Source organism: Mercenaria mercenaria, chromosome 12, assembly GCF_021730395.1.
Source record: "Mercenaria mercenaria strain notata chromosome 12, MADL_Memer_1, whole genome shotgun sequence".
Classification (NCBI taxonomy): Eukaryota; Metazoa; Mollusca; class Bivalvia; order Venerida; family Veneridae; genus Mercenaria; species Mercenaria mercenaria.
Window position 1 is genome coordinate 22,589,316 of NC_069372.1, and position 24,920 is coordinate 22,614,235.

Consider the following 24,920-nt stretch of genomic DNA (forward strand, 5'->3'; position numbering starts at 1 on the left):
AAGCACAGTACCATTGACCCTGTCTCGAGTTTGACCAATATCATTGACACACGCAAGAAAAACAGACAGGCAACATTCTGTGCCTTCGTTGACTTTCGTAAAGCCTTTGATTCAGTGAATAGAGGTTGTCTTTGGAATAAATTAGCTGATATTGGCATGTCGTTCAAAATGCTCTTTGCAGTAAAGTCATTGTACCATGGTATTTCATCATGTATTCGAATCAATGGCCATTATACGGATTGGTTCTCTGTAAACACAGGTCTCCGTCAGGGCTGTTCATTATCAACGGTACTGTTTAATTTATGCATCAATGATTTGGCAGTTTTGTTAAAGAATACTAGAAAAGGTACTGGTATCGGTAATGAACGGATCTGTATTTTACTGTACGCTGATGATATTGTTCTAATAGCGGCTCATATTGTCAATTCTCAATGATTGGTGTACAAGTAATAGAATGTTTGTTAATGTTAGTAAAAGCAAAGTTGTGCATTTTAGGTCCAATTCTGTACAACAGTCTGATTTCGTATTTAAATGTGGTGATTATGATATTGAGTATGTCAGTAGATATGTATACCTTGGCATTACACTCACTGAGCATCTTGACTACAATGTAACAGCAAAAGTGGTGGCTCAGAATGCTGGTCGTGCCCTTGGGCTTCTCATTGCTGCTCGCTTCAAAAATAGTGGTGGCTTGCTCTGTAGTGTTTATACAAAGTTATATTATTCATGTGTAGTCCCAGTTATAACCTATTGGGGTATGCGCACATTTTGATGTATTAATGCCATACACCACAGGGCAATGAGATTCTTCATGGGTACGGGGGAAGTACACACCAAATGCTGCTGTGCAAGGTGACATGGGTTGGAAGTATTACAGTTGATCAACTGAAATCAGTCTGTAATGATTGGAATAGGTGTTTAAGGTATGATTCTTCTACAATAAAGTATTTAGTTGGGCACTGAGTAAAAGGAATACTAGGTGCAGAAACTGGTCATTTACAGTGCAAGAGAAATTAAAATCACTTAGTTTACATGCTTACTTAGATTTACCATTTTCATATAGCAAATTCATAGATGAACCAGATAAATTGTTAATTCATGAACATATTGTTAAATGGAATACTGATGTTAACCAACTATGAGAAAGCTTAGAACGTACAAGCTTTTTAAGAATTCTTATGAAACAGAACATTATTGTAAAATTACTATGCCATTTGCTCACAGATCATCTTTAGCTAAATTTAGGTGTGGCGTAGTCCCGTTGAGAATAGTTCAGGGCGTTATACTAATACACCAGAGCATGAGCGGGTCTGTCCTTTCTGTGCTGGTACAGTTGAAAATGAAAAGCATGTATTGCTTGACTGTCCTGTTTACAGGTTGGAAAGACAACAGCTAATTGCCAAGGTGAATGAGTTATATCCAGGAGATTTTAGTAGCTTAAGTGAGTCTGATAAACTTAAATACTTGTTTAACCACCCAGAATTGACAAGGATACCTTGTTGATACATTGGGTACCTCAAAAGCTGTTTTGAAATATTAAAAGTTAGAAATAATTTGTTGTATTTAAAAAAATATGTAACGTAGTCATATCTGAGACCTAACTTGATGTATCTCAACAAGTTTCAAGCCTTTTTGAGATCCATTAATAGAGCTCAATGTGATAATATTTTATAAAGTCAGTTATTGTGTTTAATTACTGTACAATTATATGTAATTGTTTTACACTAAGAAAATCGTTTTACTATATATTTGGAGAAATTTGTTAATCTGTTCATTTCTGATCTAATCAGAAATGATACTTAGTATTTTACAACATTTCTTACTGGAGTACCTGTGACAGACAATCTCAGTTTCTTATATAAATCAGTTTTAGCAAGTTTTTAGACAACTCCATATTTTGTTGTTGTCATGAGTAACAGAGTTCCCTATTTTTTTAAATATAGCAGAGCAAATTGTAATCAGATTGATGTAGACTGGGGTTTTTTTTCATGGTAATTTTATTTCCATGATGTGGATAATTTAAATCTTTGATACTTGTTAATAGAAACGAGTGTCTCTCTAATAACATAAAAGTATATGGATGCACCATCTAATTTGTTGTATGTAAGTGTAGTTAGGCAGTCTATCATTCATTTAATTTGCACTGTAGTATACATTTTATTATACATTGGAATGGTCTTACCTTGGAAAGAACTCAGTTTATAGTGTTAGTCATATGTCTGTAGAGTTATGTTATGCTAATATAGTTTCTTGTAACTCTATACAGACTGGCAATGTACATATATATGTTAAACATTTATTTTAAATGTACATACCTGTGTGTCTTTAAGTAATTTACACTAATGAGACTCAAATAAACAAATAAATATAGATATTTATTCTCTTCAAGCCACTAACACTTGATTACTGCTTAATGTGAACACTTCTGTACAGTTTGGCGTGGGAATGTCGTTTTTGTTAAATTTCGAATATAAATGGTATTCTTTTTTACTAAACGATCCCTTTTCTGTGAAAGTTATGGCCTGTGTAATAATGAGACAGGCGTAAATACTGAAATACTTTTTAAATGGTGTTTGGTGAAAAATAAAAATTTATTTTTAAATACAAGTCCATTCTCTCATAGAATACATACTAGACAGGAAGATAATGTTTCAAAGATTTAAACGTATGAGAGTGACAGATTAAAAGACACTTAAAGCCGCAAGCATGATTTAGCAATTATTGTGCCTCAATTAAAGTCAATATAAGGCGGTAACATATTCATTAATCTCTTCACCATACTGTTTAGCAAGGTACGCTAATTGATGTCTAATAAATCGTTTTCTGTCATTTGTGAGTAAAAGCTTGTCGGCAGGTTTCAACAAAGATCTTTGGCTATGGCCCAGATTTGATTGTATCCGCATTCACTTCAAAAGCAAGGGAAATGGCACATATAGACTGTCATAATGTAAATAAACTCCTGATTAAATCAATCAGAGCAGTAACAATTTCATTTAGAAAGAGTCTCGTTGGGCTACTTGCGACAGGTTAGTTGGTTCTCAGCTTGCCCATTGCTTATTGCACAGAAAGCCAGGTAAAAACCCTCCATGGTACTCGTAAGCTTCGGCCTTTGTCGTTGTTATCAAAGAAAAATTCTGTCGTAATTCCGACCAGTCGAGATGGGTTGGTATTATGGCCAAAGAGTGTGGTTTAAAAGAAGCAAAAATGCCGGTCGACTTTATGTATGACTAATACACAAAATAGAAGTGGAATGTTTTTACCATCTTCTCTATGAAACAGCCTGTCCTGTCGTACCCGAGAGCTTACAAGCAAAATGATTTTCTGGCGTACAGTGTTTTCTAGATTACACACCAGTTTCCAGAATATCTCAGCCTCAGCACAGTGAGGTTCTCTGCATTGACACAGTTTGGACCCAGTCTGTTTCCACTAGTGTGAACAATATTTGTCGCTTGTTTCAAAAGCCGATTCTTAGATATATTCACAAAATAACGTTCAAATGATCACGTTCACACTGCATTCAGTAAGGACACGTTTACACCAAAATTCAGTGAAAATATAACCTGTTTAATATGCTTATGTTTCGATATCATTTTTTATTACATGTACTTAGGAGACTTAATTCTAAGCTTCCAATCGATCTTCTCGCGGATTTAATTAAATGTCACAACAACAGTCTTTAAGTGTCGTATGGCAGCTGTAAAAGGTCTCCCCGTACCTGGACTCAGTGTTGTTACATTTTTTGGCTCTTCGGGATCATGGAGAACATTTAGTTCTACTGTTATAGAATTCCACTTAAGCAGGTGCTAGAGGGGTGTTGCATATTTGCTATTATGTTGCTAGGTTGCATTCTATGCATCAAAAGGGTATTTTCACAGTTTTTATTGAACTTTTTATGACTTCTTTTCAAGTGTTTCTAATTGTTTTTCTCAGAAGAAACTGACAGACACATGTACAGATATATATTATTAAGAGTTTACCAAAAGCACCAGATCTACTACTATTGAATTATACAGTAAATGTTCATGAAATCGGATTTTCCAACCAGTTATTTGCTGAACTCGTACTGAGAGTTAAGTACAAAATCTTCGTTATCTACATTTAACAAAGAAGGAGGTAAAACGTACAAGTTTAGTCCTCGACCCTCGATTTCTAGTATTTGCTCAACATTTTCTAGTTTCAAGACAACCACTGCCCAAGAATATTACTGCCACCGATAAAATTACGTGATGGTGGTAAAAAGATGTGACACGCTTGGCAACCCCTTGATCAATCAAACGCTTGCCATAACCTACAGACAAACTGACATTTATGCCACAATTTTTAAGAGCATGATGACAGTATTCAGTGTGTTTATGATTTGCTGTAAGCGATTCATCAAATTCTCTGTAATATGTAACTATTAAGAAATAAACGTAGTACAAAAAAAGCAAAAATGAAAGACATAACTCGGCTGAAATTCAGTTCAACAGTATAGGGGAAGTGACACTGTTGGAGTTTGGTTTTAAGAGCCGAATACAATCACATTACAGTTGTCTTCCTTGCTTTCTCTTCTCTGTACTGTATTGTTTCTGCTAAATCTGATGCCTTGAAACTTAGTTTACTTTTTTTATCAAAAATCTGTGTGAATGCTCACGAACCTAACAAAGTAGAAAATGGGCCATAAATCGGACTAAATACAATGTAAAGATATACTCAAAATAGAGAAAAGTGGAAACTTCACAGGTCGCTCAACACGACAAAAACGAAAATGTTGCAGGCTCGGTTTGATTGTGCCTGTCCATGGACTGTAGTGGAAATGCATGCTACCGTCCACGCCCTCTAGCCCCGGGTTAAGCAGAACTCAACATTTACAGATGCTAAAAGTACAAAAAGCAATTTAGTACGGAATCCTGTTTCCGTCATCGACTTTTCGGCCAGACAGATACGCGAAAACTTGAAATTAAGCATCTAATTTCAACTTTTCGCGCTAAAAGTTTACCGCGAAAAGTCGAAAACTTGAAGATTTAACACGACAATTGTCGTGCAAACGTCAACTTCTCGATCTAGAATCAAGCACGAAAAGTAGAAATTTAAAAGCCTTAACTTTAACTTCTCGCGCAAAGATGTCCCGCGAAAAGTAGAAATCTTGAAGTTTTTGACCTGAGAATTGTCGTGCAAACATCAACTTGTCGACCCGTAATCTAGCGCGAAATGTTGAAATTAAGTGAGCTATTTTGTGCCAGTTTTTTGGCCGATCTTTTTAGCTTAAATTTCGACTTTTCGTTCTAGGACTAACTAACTAACCCTAATCCTAACCCTAAACTAAGTAACCCTAACCCTAACCCTAGAACGAAAAGTCGAAATTTAAGCGATAATATCGCAAAATTATCGGCCAAAGGACTGGCACGAAAAGTAGAAGTTAAGACTTAAATTTATACTTTTCGCCCTACAAATTCAGTCGATAAGCTGACATTTGCACGACAATTGTCGCGTGACAAACTTCGACTTTTCAACTTTTCTTGGAAATATCTTAGCACGAAAAGTTGAAATTAGCTCTCTTAATTTCTACTTTTCGCACTTGATTCTAGGTCGAAAAGTTGACGTTTGCGCGACAATTGTCGGGTCAAAAACTTCAAGATTTCGACTTTTCGCGGTAAATTTATTGCACGAAAAGTTGAAATTAAATGCTTAATTTCAAGTTTTCGCGTGTCTGTCTAGTCGAAAAGTCGATGGCGGAAACAGGATTCCGTAATTTAGAGACATCCGCAGATGTATTCAAACGGCGGTGAACATGGCACCTTCAATGATACACGTGTTGAGGCGTGTAATTCCATGAAGAGCGGCGTTTGGTCCCCAGATAAAGTAAAGGGTTTGCCCCAAACGAGAAAACAATGGGCAGAACTAAACAAACTGGAATTTAGGAAGGGGATCTAAGGTTATGGAGCCAGCGTATCACAGGAACTGTCAAAAGACAAAATTAAATAGCAGGTACAATATCCAAGGGGTGATTATACAATACCCAATGCTATGAAAGCGGGAGTCAAGTCCTACATAACCATACTGTGACTTTGAACTTATTAATATGATTATAAACAAGTGTATGAATTTTCAAGGCGTCCATTTTATCAGCGCTAGGCATAATCTGTATCGTATCAAGTTTGTGTATTGAAAGGATGCTACAGTCGGCGAGATTTCATATGACAGTTAAAATTTTCTAAATAGCTTCCCTACATCTTTAAAGGGATTTTGTTCAGTTTTGTTTATATCAGCTTTTCATAGTATGAGTTTATTCAGAATACTGACTATCCCACAATACCATGCAATGTATTTAGAATAAATAGTTGAATAATAATTTTATTAGGACAACATCACTCATGTTTGCAAGGGTGAATTTAGTATCAAGTTTCCCTATTGCGAAGTAGGGACAACTCCGTCATTGTTTCCCGAGCTGGAAGTTCCCTGTACGTATCAAAGTTAATGGAACACATAAGGTGTCTTTTTATAGTGAACAAACTATTTTCAGCCGGTATCAGCATGGCTTCAGGTCAAAACACATTTGTGAATCCTAGTTATAGTAAGTTTCACTCTGTAATTCCATGACAATCTTGAACGAACAAGACCAACAAACATACTAGTATTTCATAGTCATGGATTTTAGTAAGGCTCTTGTTAAAGTCATAACTTATAAGTAATTAAATACGCAGGCTAGATGTAAGTGATGAGATCTCCAACTGGATTCGCTCTGCAGGGTAGTGTGAAATGTAAAGTGACATTTGGCAGACGATACTGTTGTGTATATGACCATAACATCTATATGTAATGCCAAACCATACGAAAAAACCTAAAAGCTGTAGAAATATGGGAACAAGACTGGTCGATGGAATTAAATCCTGACAAATGTTTAGTCCTAAGAACGTCGAGAAAAAAGTCACATTTTACACAATATTCAATTTAAATCCATACATTATACAAAATACAGAGGCGTAACTATTATCCACAACCTATCATGGACTAAGCATATGTTAAACAATATAACTACTAAAGCAAACAATTCTCATAGATTTATGATGAAGAATGTAAAAAAATATGAAACGTTCAAAGAAAACGTTCAAAGAAAACGCTTGTTTGCCATATGTTAGACCACAAGTAGAATTACTGCGTCACCTGCATCCGTGACAGAATTTATTTACAAGGTTAAAAAAAGTTACATTTTACAAAATATTCAATTTAAATCCACACATTATACAAAATACAGAGGCGTAACTATTAGCCACAACCTATCATGGACTAAGCATATGTTAAACAATAAAACTACTAAAGCAAACAATTCTCATAGATTTATGATGAAGAATGTTAAAAAATGAAACGTTCAAAGAAAACGCTTGTTTGCCATATGTTAGCCCACAAGTAGAATTACTGCGTCACCTGCATCCGTGACAGAATTTATTTACAAGGTTGAACTGGTCCAGAGCTTATCTGCAAGATATATATTTAATGATTACAGTTATACAAATAGTGTGTTTAAAATGTTGTCAGACATAAACTGACAAACCCTTGAACTGCAACGAAATATCAATGATGTTACCTTCTTAACCACAACCAGAAAAACTACCCAAGGACATGGCACTTTTTAAATGCTTTCTTTTTCAAAAGTATACGTCTTTGGAATATTCCCTTTAACCATTCAGTCTAGCTCCGGCCAAAACGTAAGGCATATTCTAAACATTCTAACCCTGCATACATACTAGCATAAAACTGCAGTTTTGTCGTTCTCATGTGTTTTAACAGGAGAGCAAACGTGTGTTAACAGAGAGATTCTCGCGCTCATGCACTGTTAATACATTTTCTACAAATGCACGTTCCGTGACCAAGCGTAAACGTATTACGGCCTCATCATGAATAATTCAAAAGGAAACGACGTCAATTTGATAAAACAACGCTGACATTCCCGCGCACTTCATGGACATTAAATGACGCTGATGGACAATATATTCGGCTTTGCTTTGTACTCGTTTTGTGCTAAAATAACATAACCTCATCTTCATTTCGTGTTATAACATCTGCAGAAACTCTCGGGATAGGTTAGAACTAACGCCCTACCAAGCTCGGTAATCAACCAATCCCTCGGAATTCTGAAGATGATACATGATAAGGCTGATAAATTAAACCTCTGACAGTAAAACAAACAACTCTGTAATTTACATTTAAGCAAACTAATAGCAACATCAAGCAGAGGTTTCTACTGTCTGATCATTACCAAACCAAATCAAATGTAAGCCAACGCAGATCTAGCCAAAAGTAAACCAAATATAAATAGTGCTTCTCTTTCCTCCCGTTCTTTTGTCCTTTCTCAATAGTTCCAGTATATATTGACAATCTGCATGCTCATAGCATGCTAAATAAAAATGGCGGCGTAGGAATTTTGTCTTTCGAAAAGAGACATTGAAAGAAGCGAAAAGGAAAAAATTCAGAGTGTTGTATTTAATAAGTCGTAACTTTCTTACATAAAAGTTAACATCCCTTTTTCTTTTTCTTTTCCATAGTAGTGATATACACGAAATTCCAGATGCCCGTCGATACCTTTATCAGTATCTTTCATATTACTTATATTTTTTTTTTAATTTCTCCAGTATGTAGAAAAAATATATGAAAAAACTCATGCGAAAATTTCAACAAAATCGAATGATGCTATGGTATCATTTATTTATTATACGGCATCAACCCAATTTTTAAAAGTCACAAAGATAAACGTAATTGGGTACAGTTAACAAAGGAGCCAATTCCGTTATAAGGCAGGAAACGTTTGTCAAAACAAAATAATCACTTTATCTTTCCCTATCTTTGGAATAAATTTGTTTTGATATTTAACCAGATATCAGTAAAAAGTCAGTTTCCGCACCTCTGTGTCATTAAAAATGATATTTGCTCGTTACTACTTTTATGTGCTTTTTGTGACTTTTTAACAATGGCAGTGGTCGTAAAATAATTGATTTTTTTTTTACATGATTTGATTTTGAAGAAATGTCGATATGTTTTTGACGTAATATTTGTCTAAATAAGTGAAAAATTTGACAAAAGTACAGTTAGAATTATGAAAAATTATCGCCAAAAATATCAAGGGTGGAGAGGGAGGGGGCGTAATAAATTTAGATTAGTACTGTTCTTCATGGGAATATCCGTCTCTGAATATCTGATATACTAGGAAATGTTCAGATAACGTTATTAAGTAAGTGGATTTTGAATAAAATGAACAGTAGTCGAATTTGTGGTGTTCACTGAAAAGATCAAAAATTAAATATCAAATGGTGTAAAATGATGCTATAAATGGCCCAAATTTGCCAAATTTCTTATATATTTTGTTTACTTTAGACAAAATTCTCGAACAGATGGGTCTATTACGGTCATATTATATGTTGGACCTAGCAAGCGATTCAAATGTCTCAGTTTCGTTGAAATCAGCATGTTTATATTTAAAACTAAAAACAACTTGACGCTTAAATGGGACACTTGTCAATATTTTGCATATTTTTCAGGTAGGGTTACCCGTACTAAATGTTCATTTCTCTAGACATTTTGTAAAGAAACCAAGCAAATAGGCGTATCTTGAGAATGGGTGCAAATTCCGAGTTATATTCAAACAAAAAATCTTCTTATAGGCTTCCCCAGGCGTAAAGGAGTAAATTCAGAGGGATGTGTTTGATAAATCGTAACTTTCTTATAAAAGTTAAAACTTTTTTCTTTTTCTATAGGTCTTTATGGTAATAAAAGTCTGTGAAAACCTGATATACACGAATACGTTAAAAAAGGTTGTTATGTAAGTGGATTTTATATGAAATAAAGAAGAGTCGGATTTAGTGGTGTTCACCCTAATCAAGTGAGCAGTTATTAATTTCCGGAGCGAATCAGCGCGAAAATGGAAGACTCGGAGGAGCTCCAAAATTTGGTAAAACTTTTTTGTTTTATTATGTTTCAATTATTAAAAATTGGTGTTTAATATTTGCAATATTTACTTTCCACTTGTGTTATATTTGTCGTATGTCAAGCTTTGTAAATCGTGCTGAAGTTCCCAACTATTTATTCGTCCATGAAATACATCGTACCTAAGTCGTTTTGATAAATATTTAACCTCCATTTGATAATAATGATTATAGTAGTTTTGATTAGGCATCGATCATACAGTTGTACAGAACAAATATACATATATCAGTAGTCCTAAATATAAGACCTGACATAACTCATATCACTAAAAATAAGTTCTTTTTAATTGATATTTTACATTTTTTATGTTATGTCGAAAAAGGCTTTGCTAGTAAAAATGTAAAATGTCAGAATATTGAATGTTGAACATCAAATGACAATTTTTTCACATCTAATTATTTGGACTAATATATCAGGTCAAAGAAAATGGAATATTTTTGAGTAATTGTACACTATAAATCAATCTGACTAAAGTACCTATCCTATTACGCTACGCATAGGATCTGAGAACGACCTATTCATTGCCTCGTTCTGACGACCCTTTCGCTAGCCAATCAGAGCCTAACTTACAACATCTTGCAAATCTACCTGTAGCCTTGACTTTTGATATTTACAATTCTTATGTCATAATGTATCAGATAGCCGGTTAGCTCAGTCGGTAGGCCACTTGCTTTGTAAGCGAGGGGTCCTGGGTTCGAGCCCTGGAATAACTGCACATTTTTCTTACTCTTTGACATTCGAACATGTCGTCTGATTGGATAAAATAAAAATAGCAATACTGGAAATCCAAAATATACAGAAGACGAATGTGAATGGGCCGTTCTCAGATCTTCGTTTAGAAGATCAAGTACTTTAGTCAGATTGACTATAAATTTACTGTTTGATCAGGTCGAACACTTCACATGGATTGAAAGACAAATAAATTTCTTGATCTAAGCACTGTCTCTCGTTTCAAAGACAACATGTCTTTAGCTCAAAGGACGCAGATTAGCTTATGCAATGAAAATCAATAAAAGAATAATTAAAACACTCATTTTAGAATGCACAGATTTATTTCATTGAAAGATAGAAAATTATCTTTCTTTTAACAAATCCAGATTATTATATATATATAAGGGCGTACGGTAGACCCGCAAAAAAAAAAAAAACGAGAAAAACTTGTTTCTGACCCGCACTAAAAATGCCCCATGCATCGGCTTGACCCTCGGACTTTTTCTTTGATGCAATGAGTTTGAAAGTTCTACCCCTTTGTCAATCAGAATCCCGGTGAATTTCAATATTGTTTGCCACCCCAAGCAGAAGTGTGGTGGTAGGCCGAGCGTCGTATATTAATTAGCTACTGACAAAATGATGGTGGCATTTTTAAAATATCCTAATATACTATCAGGCCTAAATCTACTGAAGATGACAAATTTCTCCTCATTGTTTACATACAGATGATACAGTGACCTTGTTCTAGACAACTTTATTTAACTTTATTCGACATAAACAGACATGCTGTTGGTGTCAATCGATTCAGCCCTTAAAAATCTTTCCGTCCATATAATATCTTATTACCTGTCATTGACTAATACCAGCAAATCTCCTTGTTATTTTTATCATTTGCAATTGATTTTGCGCACAGGGGTCCGTCACATGCTATGATGGAGGGGAAAAATTTCTTTTCAATGTTTTTTTTTTAATGAATTTCAGGAACTTATATGTAAAAAAAAATCACCCATAAAGCACATAAAGAGAGACTCCAGACATAAGAAACTTGTTCATATTCGTCAGATATGTCTGTATGATTGTAATATGCAGAAAATTGCTGACCAATACTAGTAAAAGCTTGTCAAAGCCCGAAGTGTCTGTGAATGAAGTGTCTGTGAATCATGCCACACGGCGACTGACATGTGGCCATCTCGCAGTTGAAAACGTTCGGACTTGATTTATGTTTGAAAAAGTTGTAATTTTCTGCTTTTATGAACTTTTCTTGGGTATACTGGAACTGAGGCTATTCTGAGACACAACTAGTATTATCAATACAGCCAGCTAGTTTCTTAAAAACTAACTTGTCAAATTTAAGTTCAAAGTACACTTGCATGTTTTTTATTTATAAAAATACTTAAAATATATTTACATGTTTTGTTTTCTTGTAGACTTACATAGAGACTAATGTACTTGTTTTAGATAAAGTTTGTGGAAGTTTCATAATTTATAACTGTATAGTTTAACCTCTGAAAAGCTGATCTTGATTCTTGAAAACTTGATTTTGACCCTTGAAAATTTAGGCTGAAGAGTCAATGACTCTTGAGTTTCAGAATCTGCCGAACCCCCTGACTTATTTCTGGTGGTTTACTGTCAAAATCGTGAAGAAATTGCCTTTGTTTCTTTGTACATCTTGAGATAAGGGTTAACTTTGGGATTCAATTAAATTGTCTAAAAATTCTCTCGAAATGCTTGAGAAGAAACCAAGTATTTACCATTATGACATGAAAAGTGGAACAAAGTTCTCGCATAATATCTGTTGATAAAACGTGGATAATTCAGGGCAGCTGTTAGTGAAGAATCAGCAGTTTTAGCGGTTTAGGCTTAAAATAAAATTAAGTTTGTTTGACCTTTACCTACCTACCCGATAAAATTGCCCCAACTCAAATAATTTTATTGCATTCCAGAGAAAAAAATTATTTTTATTTTCTTATCAGAGGGAAAACTGATTTTGGTGCTTGAAACTGGCGATTATTTTATTTAACAAATGCATAAGTATTTATGGCAAGTGAGAAAGTAACCTGTGGTCAGCTAGTAGAAAATCGATAAAGCGGACTGTTTATTATCTCATGTATTCCGAAAACGTGTCAACTTTGCCGATAACGTTGCCTAAGGCCATAGGATGCAGACGACAATCAAACCGCTTATAACCGGAAGGCAGTCTCACATAAAGGACACAATTTTACAAATCTAGTATCAAATTTACCCGCGAAACGTAAAGTATACCAAAATGTCATGCCGGTAATTTTCCATTCCACGAGCACGTGCGACCTATCGTAATATCTAATTTCCATAGCTCGATGTTACTTTTGTTTACATATACACAAAAAAACGTGCGTAGTGCATTAGTTTTTAGCTCACATGTCACAAAGTGACAAGGAGAGCTTTTGTGATCGCGCAGTGTCCGACGTCCGTCGTCCGTCAGTCCGTGCGTGCGTGCGTCCGTGCGTGCATGCGTCCGTAAACTTTTGCTTGTGACCTCTCTAGAGGTCACATTTTTCGTGGGATCTTTATGAAAGTTGGTCAGAATGTTCATCTTGATGATATCTAGGTCAAGTTCGAAACTGGGTCACGTGCCATCAAAAACTAGGTCAGTAGGTCTAAAAATAGAAAAACCTTGTGACCTCTCTAGAGGCCATAATTTTCAATGGATCTTCATGAAAATTGGTCAGAATGTTCACCTTGATGATATCTAGGTCAAGTTCGAAACTGGGTCACTTGCTTTCAAAAACTAGGTCAGTAGGTCTAAAAATAGAAAAACCTTGTGACCTCCCTAGAGGCCATATATTTCACAAGATCTTCATGAAAGTTGGTCAGAACGTTCTCCTTGATGATATGTAGGTCAAGTTCGAAACTGGGTCACGTGCCATTTAAAAATAAACTAGTTCAGTAGGTCAAATAATAGAAAAACCTTGTGACCTCTCTAAAGGCCATATTTTTCATGGGATCTGTATGAAAGTTGCTCTGAATGTTCATCTTGATGATATCTAGGTCAAGTTCGAAACTGGGTCACATGCGGTCAAAAACTAGGTCAGTAGGTCTAAAAATAGAAAAACCTTGTGACCTTTCTAGAGGCCATATATTTCACAAGATCTTCATGAAAATTGGTCAGAACGTTCACCTTGATGATATCTAGGTCAAGTTCGAAACTGGGTCACGTGCCATCAAAAACTAGGTCAATAGGTCAAATAATAGAAAAACCTTGTGACCTCTCTAAAGGCCATATTTTTCATGGGATCTGTATGAAAGTTGGTCTGAATGTTCATCTTGATGATAAACTAGGTCAAGTTCGAAACTTGGTCAACTGCGGTCAAAAACTAGGTCAGTAGGTCTAAAATAGAAGAAAAACCTTTTGACCTCTCTAGAGGCCATATATTTCATGAAATCTTCATGAAAATTGGTCAGAATGTTCACCTTGATGATATCTAGGTCAAGTTCGAAAGTGGGTCACATGCCGTCAAAAAGTAGGTCAGTAGGTCAAATAATAGAAAAACCTTGTGACCTCTCTAGAGGCCATATTTTTCATGGGATCTGTATGAAAGTTGGTCTGAATGTTCATCTTGATGACATCTAATCAAGTTTGAAAGTGGGTCACGTGCCATCAAAAACTAGGTCAGTAGGTCAAATAATAGAAAAACCTTGTGACCTCTCTAAAGGCCATATTTTTCAACGGATCTTCATGAAAGTTGGTCTGAATGTTCATCTTGATTTATATCTAGGCCAAGTTCGAAACAGGGTCATGTGCGGTCAAAAACTAGGTCAGTAGGTCTAAAAATAGAAAAACCCTTTTGACCTCTCTAGAGGCCATACTTGTGAATAGATCTCTATAGAAATTGGTCAGAATGTTCATCTTGATGATATCTAGGTCAAGTTCGAAAGTGGGTCACGTGCCGTCAAGAAGTAGCTCAGTAGGTCAAATAATGAAAAAAACGTTGTGACCTCTCTTAGAGGCCATTTTTTTCATGGGATCTGTATGAAAGTTGGTCTGAATGTTTATCTTGATGATATCTAGGTCAAGTTCGAAACTGGGTCAACTGTGATCAAAAACTAGGTCAGTAGGTCTTGAAATAGAAAAACCTTGTGACCTCTCTAGAGGCCATACCCTTGAATGGATCTTCATGAAAATTGTTCAGAATGTTCACCTTGATGATATCTAGGTCAAGTTTGAAACTGGGTCACGTGCCTTAAAAAACTAGGTCAATAGGTCAAATAATAGAAAAACCTTGTGATCTCTCTAGAGACCATATTTTTCAATGGATCTTCATGAAAATTGGTCAGAATTTTTATCTTGATAATATCTAGGTCAAGTTCAAAACTGGGTCACATGAGCTCAAAAACTAGGTCACTATGTCAAATAATAGAAAAAACGACGTCATACTCAAAACTGGATCATGTGGGAAGAGGTGAGCGATTCAGGACCATCATGGTCCTCTTGTTTGTTATTATCGCATCAATATTTTCAGCACCGCTTAAACAGTAATATAGTTTGAATTCTATAACGATTTTAATAAGATATCGACAGGAATGTAGGCAAAATTCTACAAAAACGGTCAAATTTAAATTTAGTTCTTTGTAAAATTTCAAACAGTGCGATCTTAATTATTTATTTCTTTCTAAGGGTTAATAAATGATAAATTCTATGGGCACATACATGTGATCTCCCGCGCAGGAGGGTCAAAATCCCGATTTTTTCACCTTGCCTACCGTCTCCCGACCAGAACCATATTTCTCCCGCTTTTCAAAAAAAACAAAAAAAAAACTCAGTATTATGACTGGGTTGATAATTACCGAGGAGTGCCAAACATGTTTACACAGTAAATCAAATTGTCACCGACTGTTGTGTATTATACATGTTTGACACACATGTAGCTGGAGGAAAGAGTTGTTTTTCACAGGTGAATTATTAATTCCTTGTTTTGATAAGGGATTAGACGAGCAGGGCCTTTTCCACCTGACTCACGGGGCCGAATATCTGCCCATTAGCTCCATTTTTTTACCATTTTGAAGAAAAAAACTCCCAGTCATAAGAAATAATTCCCAACTGAAATGAATTTTGATTATTCAAAGAAAAGTTTTGCTCGGTAATAAAATCACATAAATAATTGTTGGAAAAACCAACCCATTACTATTTTTAGAACAGGAGTGTTATTTCCCCTTATGCAGTTACGCCATTTTCTTCCAATGTTTACCAAATTAATTTGCTACTAAATCGGACTTATTTCATTGAAAATTGGATGAAAACATACACTCATTTATAGGATAACATCAATCTACATTATTTTGGTACGGGTATATACATGCTGATGCATTTCTGTTCTCTATTTTTCGGTTATTAATAAAGCCCGGCCCGGCCCGGCCCGGCCCAAACCACGGAAATAGCCGATTCCGATTGTACGGAAACCACCGGAAACTTACGGACGGAAGGCTAATATAATTACGAATGATATCGTGTCGATATCAACTTGCTAGTTTGAGGTTTTGTAAAAAACACTGAACTTTATGAAGCCGCGAGGAACTTCTTGATGAATGGGTTAAAAGACTGCGTGTTCTTGCAAAAACGTCTTAATATAATTTGTAAACTTGTACACAGGAATCGTTATACACAGCGTTGTTTTGACGAGCTTCTAATTAGTTCCCGAAAGTTTGTATCGTTATATAATACTTTATAATCACGTTTTGTCCAAAAGGTGTTATATTTTGAAGAAAGGAATTCCTCTCGGGCCTCAAAGAGTTTTTGTTTCACCTGTGCATTCCTAAAGCCTAAATAATTCTTTGTGTCCGTAACATGCCTAAAGTAGGTAGTAAATAGGTAGGGTTTTTTATACTTTTTGGTTCAGTGAGACTTTTACAGAAATTATTTTTATATTTCTAATATCACTGACAATTTCTAAAGAATAGTTGAGCAGTTTTTTTAAAACTTTTTATTAAAAGTTTTTAAAAAATCTCAAAGACCATAAAAACGTTTAGGGTCATGTGAAAAATCTAATTAGTCGGGATTCCCGATTACGCACAGAGTAATGCAGCGTTGAATATTGAAAGTTTTACACACGGTACCCCATATTTTTAAATATATTCCTGTATAAATTATATAGAAACAAATATGAGATAGGTTTGTTCAGCAGTATTCTGAGTATCTCTTGAACTTAGTCAACTGAATTGACGTACGATGAAAGTCACACATTGAATTTTATTGTGGTACATTGCAGTTTGTGGCATAGTCTTTGCACATTCATTCTCATCCATCAGATGTTCGTCAAAAGTTCATCGGGGAACCACGGTTAGAACTTGGTATGCGAGAATGTTGCACTTTCGATATTCGATTTCATATTCGGCAGGTTGCTATAATGTTTTAAATCTTTTTTATTTTTATTTTTTTCAAGTTTGCAAGTAATCTCTGAATAATCTAACTTACTTCAGTTATATTCAAATTAGTTCAAAAACTATATAGAGTAGAATCGTGATACAAATTTTACCTTTTTTTTAATTTTTGTACAGATGTCTCGTAATCCGGAGGTCGGGGTTCGAATCCTGTCAGCGGATTTTGACCGTGACTCCAACAGTCCTTCTTTCGGTTGCGGTACTGGTTAGTTTCCAGGAAGCAGTCATCGAGTGTATTTGACATTAGTTGGTGACCAAAACTCGACGCAAAAAAGAAATCTTTTGATGGGAACAAAAATTACCATTTAACTGCACTCATATTATAGATCGATTCACACTGTTCGTGAAAAAAGACCAAGTAAAACTTGTTAAGGTTCGTTTGGTATTTACCAATGCTGTACACTTTCAGATTAAGCATTTAGATACTTCAAGATTAAACTTCAAAGGTTAGACATATCTTGCAAAAACTTTGCAATTTATTTAGGTTGATTTGATATATTATTGTATACAGAATGTCCTTTCAGTCAGTTTGCTAGTGCTCGGCATTTTGATACTAACAACAGAAGAATCGTTTGAGCCCGCTATCATAATTTACAAATAAGTCTGGGAAAAAGCAAAATTAAAACTTTTAAATGGATGTTGTTTCTTCAAATCTCACAATTTCTTCATTAAGATTTTTTTTGTAAATTTATCAATATCACAGTGTTACTGTAGACGATTTACTCCAACATTGCTTACTTTACTATGGTCACGTGACCACACCGGAAGTGAACTGTACTTGTATCTATATTGAACAGCTTTAATGCTGTGCATTCTGAGACCCTACGTTTTGTGAGTTTTTCATTGGTAGAACCAAACCTATCGTAACTATGCAAATTTAACTGTTGCTTTTTTATATACAGAGTAATTGTACGATAGTTTGCAGTTTTTTACGAGTGATCTGAGTGTAATTCTCCGGCTAAAATGGTTTGTTAAACTGCCCATGTGTGGCCAAATCCATAAAGCATCTCGGAAAGTTTTAACCTTACATATTTTTTTTCAGCTTTATGGTAAAGAAAGTGTAATGAGCGGGATTTTCCAAAAAACAAGTTGCATCCTTCATAACTTGTTTAAATAATAGTAAAAGTTGATCTTCACCCGATTTTACATTGTAATGAAAAGGTAAAGTTCGTTACTTCTTACGAAATACGCGTCGAGAAATCACATTTAGCTCAACCCTAAATATATATACATGTAGTTGTGACGTTTCTGTTTTTAAGGAGATTATTTTTTTCTTTTTTTTTTTTTGGGGGGGGGGGGGGGGGTTGTCCATTATATCCAAAAGTAATTATGTTTCATTTGGTATAACAGGCCATTGAAACCTGTATGTTTCAAACGGAACGACTAAGTAGTGTGTTCTTTTTTTCCACAAATACAATTATGATAAAAAAAATGAATTGTAATTATGAGCGAAAACTGATAAACAGGGGTCTCCTTCTTGTTTTCGCGGTATTGTCTTAATTTTTCTCCTACCTCATTTTTTTTACGCGCAGCTATTGCATCACTCAATTTTTACTACAAATGCTTGTATCTAAGGGAAAAATAGTTAATCACCAAAACAAGTTTACAACAGCATAAACTTCGTTTTAATTATTTTCTTATTTTGTTAGCCATTTTCGATTTCTTTCCTATCTTTATTGTTACGCGTGTTTACTGAATACTGTTACAACAGAAGCGGCGTAATGAAAAACATAAAATAGTACTTCTTATTAAACACTTTATTGATCGTTCGCCACTCTAGTATGTATCTTTTATTTTCTAAAAATGTTCCTGAAATGATTTTGAATGAAATAAAATATTATAAAATGATACCAGGTTCATTTTCATGCTGCGGTGCTGGGAAAATTTGGACTGTGCATATCAAAGTCCCGACCAATTTAAAAGTCAGAATTTAGCGGGAAGAATTATTTCTGTTGAGGCCTTTTAGGATTTTAAGCCATTTTCGTCAACATTGTATTGTATCATTTACAGTTTAAATACTAAACTCTTTCTCTACAGTAACTTACAATGGTCGCATTGAGAAATATTAGTCACGGATAGAGTTATTTCAGGGGATCACCATCTCAGGAATACATTATCATTTTATTATACCGAAAAAAATTAATGAAATGATTTATTTAACATTTAAAAAGGCTATTACTTACCAAATAATGAAAACAGAATCAAGGAGGCTTTACTAGTAAGCACTTAGAAATTGTCGCGACTTTGCTGTATAAAAATACTTGTTGATAGGTTATAGTCTTGAGGTTGCATAACGCTGTATTTATGGGCATATTTCAACAAATAAGCAGAGCTGTAACATTCGAAAAAAAACGGCGATAACTACGGAACATATAATGAGAGCACTCATTTTCTTAGTATTTAGTAGTTAGTTAATTTCCAGTCTGATGGTGACAGTTTCGTTTAATATTTGATGAAAAAATGTTTTCAAAATGTTGATGTAGAACAAATCATTCAAAAGCAGAAAAGAAAATAGGCCAGGTTCACACATGTAGAACACAAGACAAAGTAATTTAATCCTATGTTTAATAAGCGCATCGTCTTTTAATCAGTACGAACGTATCGATCTCACATTAGGGACATGAAAATGTAATATCACATGCGCAGAAAAACAAAATAGCGTTGTTGCGCATGTGATATGAAATTTAGTTGTTCTTAACATTAAAATCTTATATATATAGTCATTTCCATTGTTCTAGATTGTGTCACGTTCAACGATTAAAAGTCGTATTTTCTCGAAGGCGGAGCCAACACACGTTATTGACTCCAGCTGTGACGTCCACACGTTTAACGTTAAAACAATGCGACGTCGTATACAATTATCTACGAAGATGACCTAAGGCTGCAGACATTTGTATCTAATGTTTATACTTATGAGTAGGCTGGATTTAATAATAAAACAAATGTCGCCTTTTATGTGTGGTCGATATGTGGATTTTATCGACCTGTTAAAGCGATATCAAGCGATAAATTCGCCCGAGGTTGATATTGCTTTTATCATATCAGGCTGATAAATCACATATGAGCCACGCCATGAGAAAACCAACATTGTCTATTGCGATTAGAGAAACCGTTAGCAAACAGCATGGATCCTGACCAGACTGTGCGGATGTTGGTTTTCTCATGGTGCGGTCATATCGACCTCACCAAAAGGCAATTATTGTATAATATCACATGCGCAGAAATTGAAAATAAAATTTGCGCACGAGATATAAAACGCTTGTAAATATGATATATTATTCAAGTTAAACTAATAGGTAAATTGCATTGGACATTGTGTTGGATATAATAATTTAACATCGAATTGCACACATTTGTAATCCATGCTTTAAAATGTTCATTTAAAAACAAAAAGTTAACATTATGTGAATTGTTGTATAAGCATAGGCTGAATATAGTTCGTAGTCCGACCAGATCGTTTTTTTTTTATTCTGTGTTTAAAAAGATATGCTAGTATTATTTCAAATATAAAAGAAAGAGAAATCAAAAATTAAATAATCTAAAAACAAAAATAACGTTAGCAGTAAATTGTTAAAACACGAAAGTTCTTTGCTATCACTACCCTCCATTTATCCATATTAGATATTTACCGTTTTTTATGGTATTGTTTTGTTTTGAACAGACTGAGCGGACATGTTTCGGGGGGGGGGGGGGGGGGGGGGGGGGGGGGGGGGGTCGAAACTTTGCGACGATCTTTGTATTTTTTAAACTCCAGTTCATTCATTTCTACAACTTACTGTAACTCGAGTATCATTCTCCATACATATCACCCGGTTTTGTTTAAAGCTAAATTATATGATTTATCATTTGAACAACATTTTATATTTTTTTCCAGTTTTCTTGCATTTCAGGAACAAAGTCCTATTACTTAGATTTATACCGTTTTAGAAATGTTTACTTTGATACTTTTATGAATTTTGTATTGCTCCCTTTAATATGAAAAAATGTAAAAAGTGGGCTATTTTTTTTTTTTAGCTTTTGTTTTTTCTTGTTTTATATTCAGATTTTGATATTCAACAACCTGAAACAAATGGCAAGTATAAAAACAGCGCATAGCTTCGAAGTTCATCTATTTTCGATCTATCTTGGGTTGCGCACCGAGATAGGCAAAAGGACTATAATAATAATTTCATAAACTTACATTTCAAATTAATTTTCGCAAATGTGTACTTATCAATGCAAATCTTTGACAACCTTAAAATAAGAGTGTTTATATTCATATGTTCCCTAAGGCAAGATATTTTTATTAAATTAATACTTAATATGCTTAAAACGCTATCTTGGTCGGGCAACCAAATTTTATAAATACTTCCAGTGCACACGGTTATGACCCCTTCGCCGTACTACACAACCTGTGTCACATCGTTAGGTGTGAAATAACGACGCACCATTAACTAGCCTGTCCAGTTCTGTTGAAAGTTTCTGCAAACTGCTATCTCGTGTCTGTCCGGTACACAAAATGACACATCGACTGTCGAACGTATTACTTCTTTGATTGTGATTCAATATCTTGTTATTTAGGTCTTTGCTTATTATGTCAAGTGCAATTACTTCATCAAACTACGTATCATCAATATTAATACTTTGCTTCTGCTTTTGTAATAATAAAATAAAATATACATGTACATAAATTTGCCTTGATTAAGATGGCGGTATCACCATTCGTAATTATATTAGCCTTCCGTCCGTAAGTTTCCGGTGGTTTCCGTACAATCGGAATCGGCTATTTCCGTGGTTTGGGCCGGGCCGGGCCGGGTTTTATTAATAACCCTATTTTTCATGTCAAAATCATCAGTATTTTTATACGAACGTGGGTGGGGTAAGGAATTTACATAATTTATGAGTTGTGTTCAGACCAATTTAGAGCTTCGTTTTTTTAAGTCCGCGAGTAGAATAATGTTAATGCATGTTCACCACCATTTCAGACCTAAATTGAGACTGTTTCTACAAATTTAATCTGTTAAGAAATTCTAAAGAGACCTTCTATGCTCGACTTTTCTCAGTGATTGACTCTGAATTAAAGCTTTGCCAGTAAAAGGGGCAATTAAAGCTTTGCCAGAAAAAGGGGCATATTAGTCAACAGCTTTGAATGTAACAGAGACATTAGACATTATATAAAACTTAAACAAAAAAAAACTTTAACAAAAAAAAATGTAAGTTTAAAAGTGGCATAACTCTGTCAGAATTCAAAACAAGAGTTATGAGATTGTTTCTTCTGGTGTAGACTTACATACATTATTGTGTGGCCAAAAATGTTGGATTTTGCCTGTAAGTTATGTGTCCGCGAGCTTAATTTGTGCCGATAAAAAACCTCCAGTTTTGAGACCCCAACTCCAGCTGAAAAATGGCAAACCTCCAGTTTTGGGATTCTGAACTTATCACATGTATGATGGGCATAAAGTTCAGACTTTTGACCAGAAAGTACAAAAAAACAGAATAAAAAAATCTTAAATAATGAAAAAGCGTCAGCAATTTAAACACATGGCGTAAAACGATTTTTGGCAAACAGATTTATGTTAGTGCGGCAAAATAGCTCACAGAGGTAGGATATCCACAATTATCGTTTGACACATTTACCTGTCAATTTATACAGGATATTGAATTCGCTTTAACAAATTAAAGAAGAAACTTTTTTATTGATTAATTTAAAGAACCGAGGCGGTACGATCAAACAGTGATGTGTCATATGGCGCGAAAACATGACGTAATTCCATGACAATCTCGGGCTACTATACCGCTTTGATCTCCACTTCAGATGCCATGATACCGACACACTTCTTTTAGCTCTTCGAAGGGGGTGTTAATTAATGATGAAAACAAGGACAATGGCTAAGTTTATGAACAGAATAATTACTGATAATCGTTTACGCTTTTTATTTCGCTTTCAACATTGGGTGGATTATGATTATTGTGTCCGTATTTTTGGGACACTTTACAAAATAATCATTTTTCGGGAAATAAGTCTTGAGAAAGTGAAAATAACTAGTCCTAACACTTTTGGAAAATATGGTAGGGGCTAGACTTTGATTATTAATACTATCGATGCAGTCATTATGGAGAGCAACTAGATGGTGATGGTGGAGATTGCAAAAATACAGTGAAAAAATGTCTGCTGTGAAAAGGAAATTTAAGAAGAACAAATATGATTGATTACAAAGGAATTATAGTGTACATGAGAATATTATTTGTCTACTATGTGTTAAATGATATTTGAAATTTGCTGTACATTATACTGCTTTCATAACAGTGACAGTATTGCGGCAATTGACAGGCGAGTGGTGGGAAATTTAATTATCTGTGAAAATATATTATAAACTGACTTGTTGATTTCAAAATGTCTTTAATCAGATATCGTTTTGAAATGCATTTGTTCAAAGTGAGAAAATCTCATTTTTCGAATTTCAAGAAATTGACAAGAGCGTAAATGTGTTGAAATTTTACAGGCTAGATAGTTTAAATATTTTAATTTTGTTATGCCAGAACAAAGAGCTATAAAAATCTTATACTTCTTTTGCCAGGACAATGGCATAATAAATGTCTGATGTCGGAAAACCCAATCTTGTTTCCGTTCTTAGTAACATGACCAATACGTGCAAGTAGCTTGAAGCTAAAAAATCATCACTTTTGCTTGGATACTGCCATAACCATTGTAAAAACCTTTTAAAACTCATAAAAAGTTATTATCTATTGAATTAAGCATCAAACACTTGTTGAAAATAAGCTGTAATTTAGTAGTGTGTTTAGATGCCAAATATCGCGTATTTTCATGACTATATTGTTTTGTACTTTCAATTTATTTATTTATTTGGGTTTTACGGCGCACCAACACAGTATAGGTTATATGGTGCCAAACAGGACTACAAATTTTGGTTCCACATCTCATTTACATCGAAATAAAAACATGAGGTATGGAATCAAAATTTGCATACCTGCTGGAATCACAGAGTTACTGCAAAACCAAGTGTTAAGACCCTATTAGTCGCCTCTTACGATCATGCAAGGATAAGGCAGTGGTTCCAATTCTTTTCATACACAGGTCGTCCCAGAACCACATGGGGCTTGTACATTTAAGCGCAGATGTAGTGAAAACAATCAAGAAAACACTTTTGATATATATATAAAGAAAAAGTGTAGACATGAAAGATACTCAAAGACTTGGTGAACTTTGCCTTAATAAAAATATGTGCAAATTAAGTCTGTGCCCATATTGTGTGTGCATGAATAGGGGTTTATATATTGCAAGCATACATTTAACAGAGCATCTTCAGAGATTATCTATAAGCAATAGGTATTAATAAATAGACTTTATTACTGAGACAACAAACATTTAGAAAAATAAAATATAATAAAATTATTTACCTACCTACCTACCCACTGTAAAAATACTGGGTCAGTAAAGGTCAAACAAACTTAATTTTAATTTAGGTCTTATCTTCTTCATAGAATAAGAACCATGAGTTACTAATTAAAGCCATTTTGATAGCAGGGTACACTTCGAATTCTGGCCCCCGTCAGTATTAGTTATAAATAGAACTTCGTGATTTTGGATGTCTGTTAATTAAGGTGAGAGATAATGATTATTAATTCTTTAGAAAATTTATACAGCCGATACATGTAAAATTCTGATGTCAGTTGGAAAACTAACTGCTGGTAGCTTTGTATGATCAATGAGACACCTTATCGCGGAAAAATTGAAATCATGGAAGGGTTCTGTGCTTGTTGATTAATACTCGGGAATATTTTCACTATTTTGTGAAAAATGGAGCTGGATGGGCCCCCATTCCGTTTATATCCTGACG

At 34.6% G+C, this 24,920-nt stretch overlaps 1 protein-coding gene across 1 annotated transcript in view; it reads left to right on the plus strand.

The window, feature by feature from the left end:
• Nucleotides 1-9,843: 9,843 nt before the first annotated feature.
• Nucleotides 9,844-24,920, plus strand: part of LOC123534128 (protein rogdi-like) — a 44,229-nt gene continuing 29,152 nt past the window's right edge. The window contains exon 1 of the mRNA XM_045316216.2: nt 9,844-9,922. Within this exon, the coding sequence (XP_045172151.2) occupies nt 9,893-9,922 (30 nt within the window). The 5' untranslated portion in view covers nt 9,844-9,892. The remainder of the gene's footprint in view (nt 9,923-24,920) is intronic.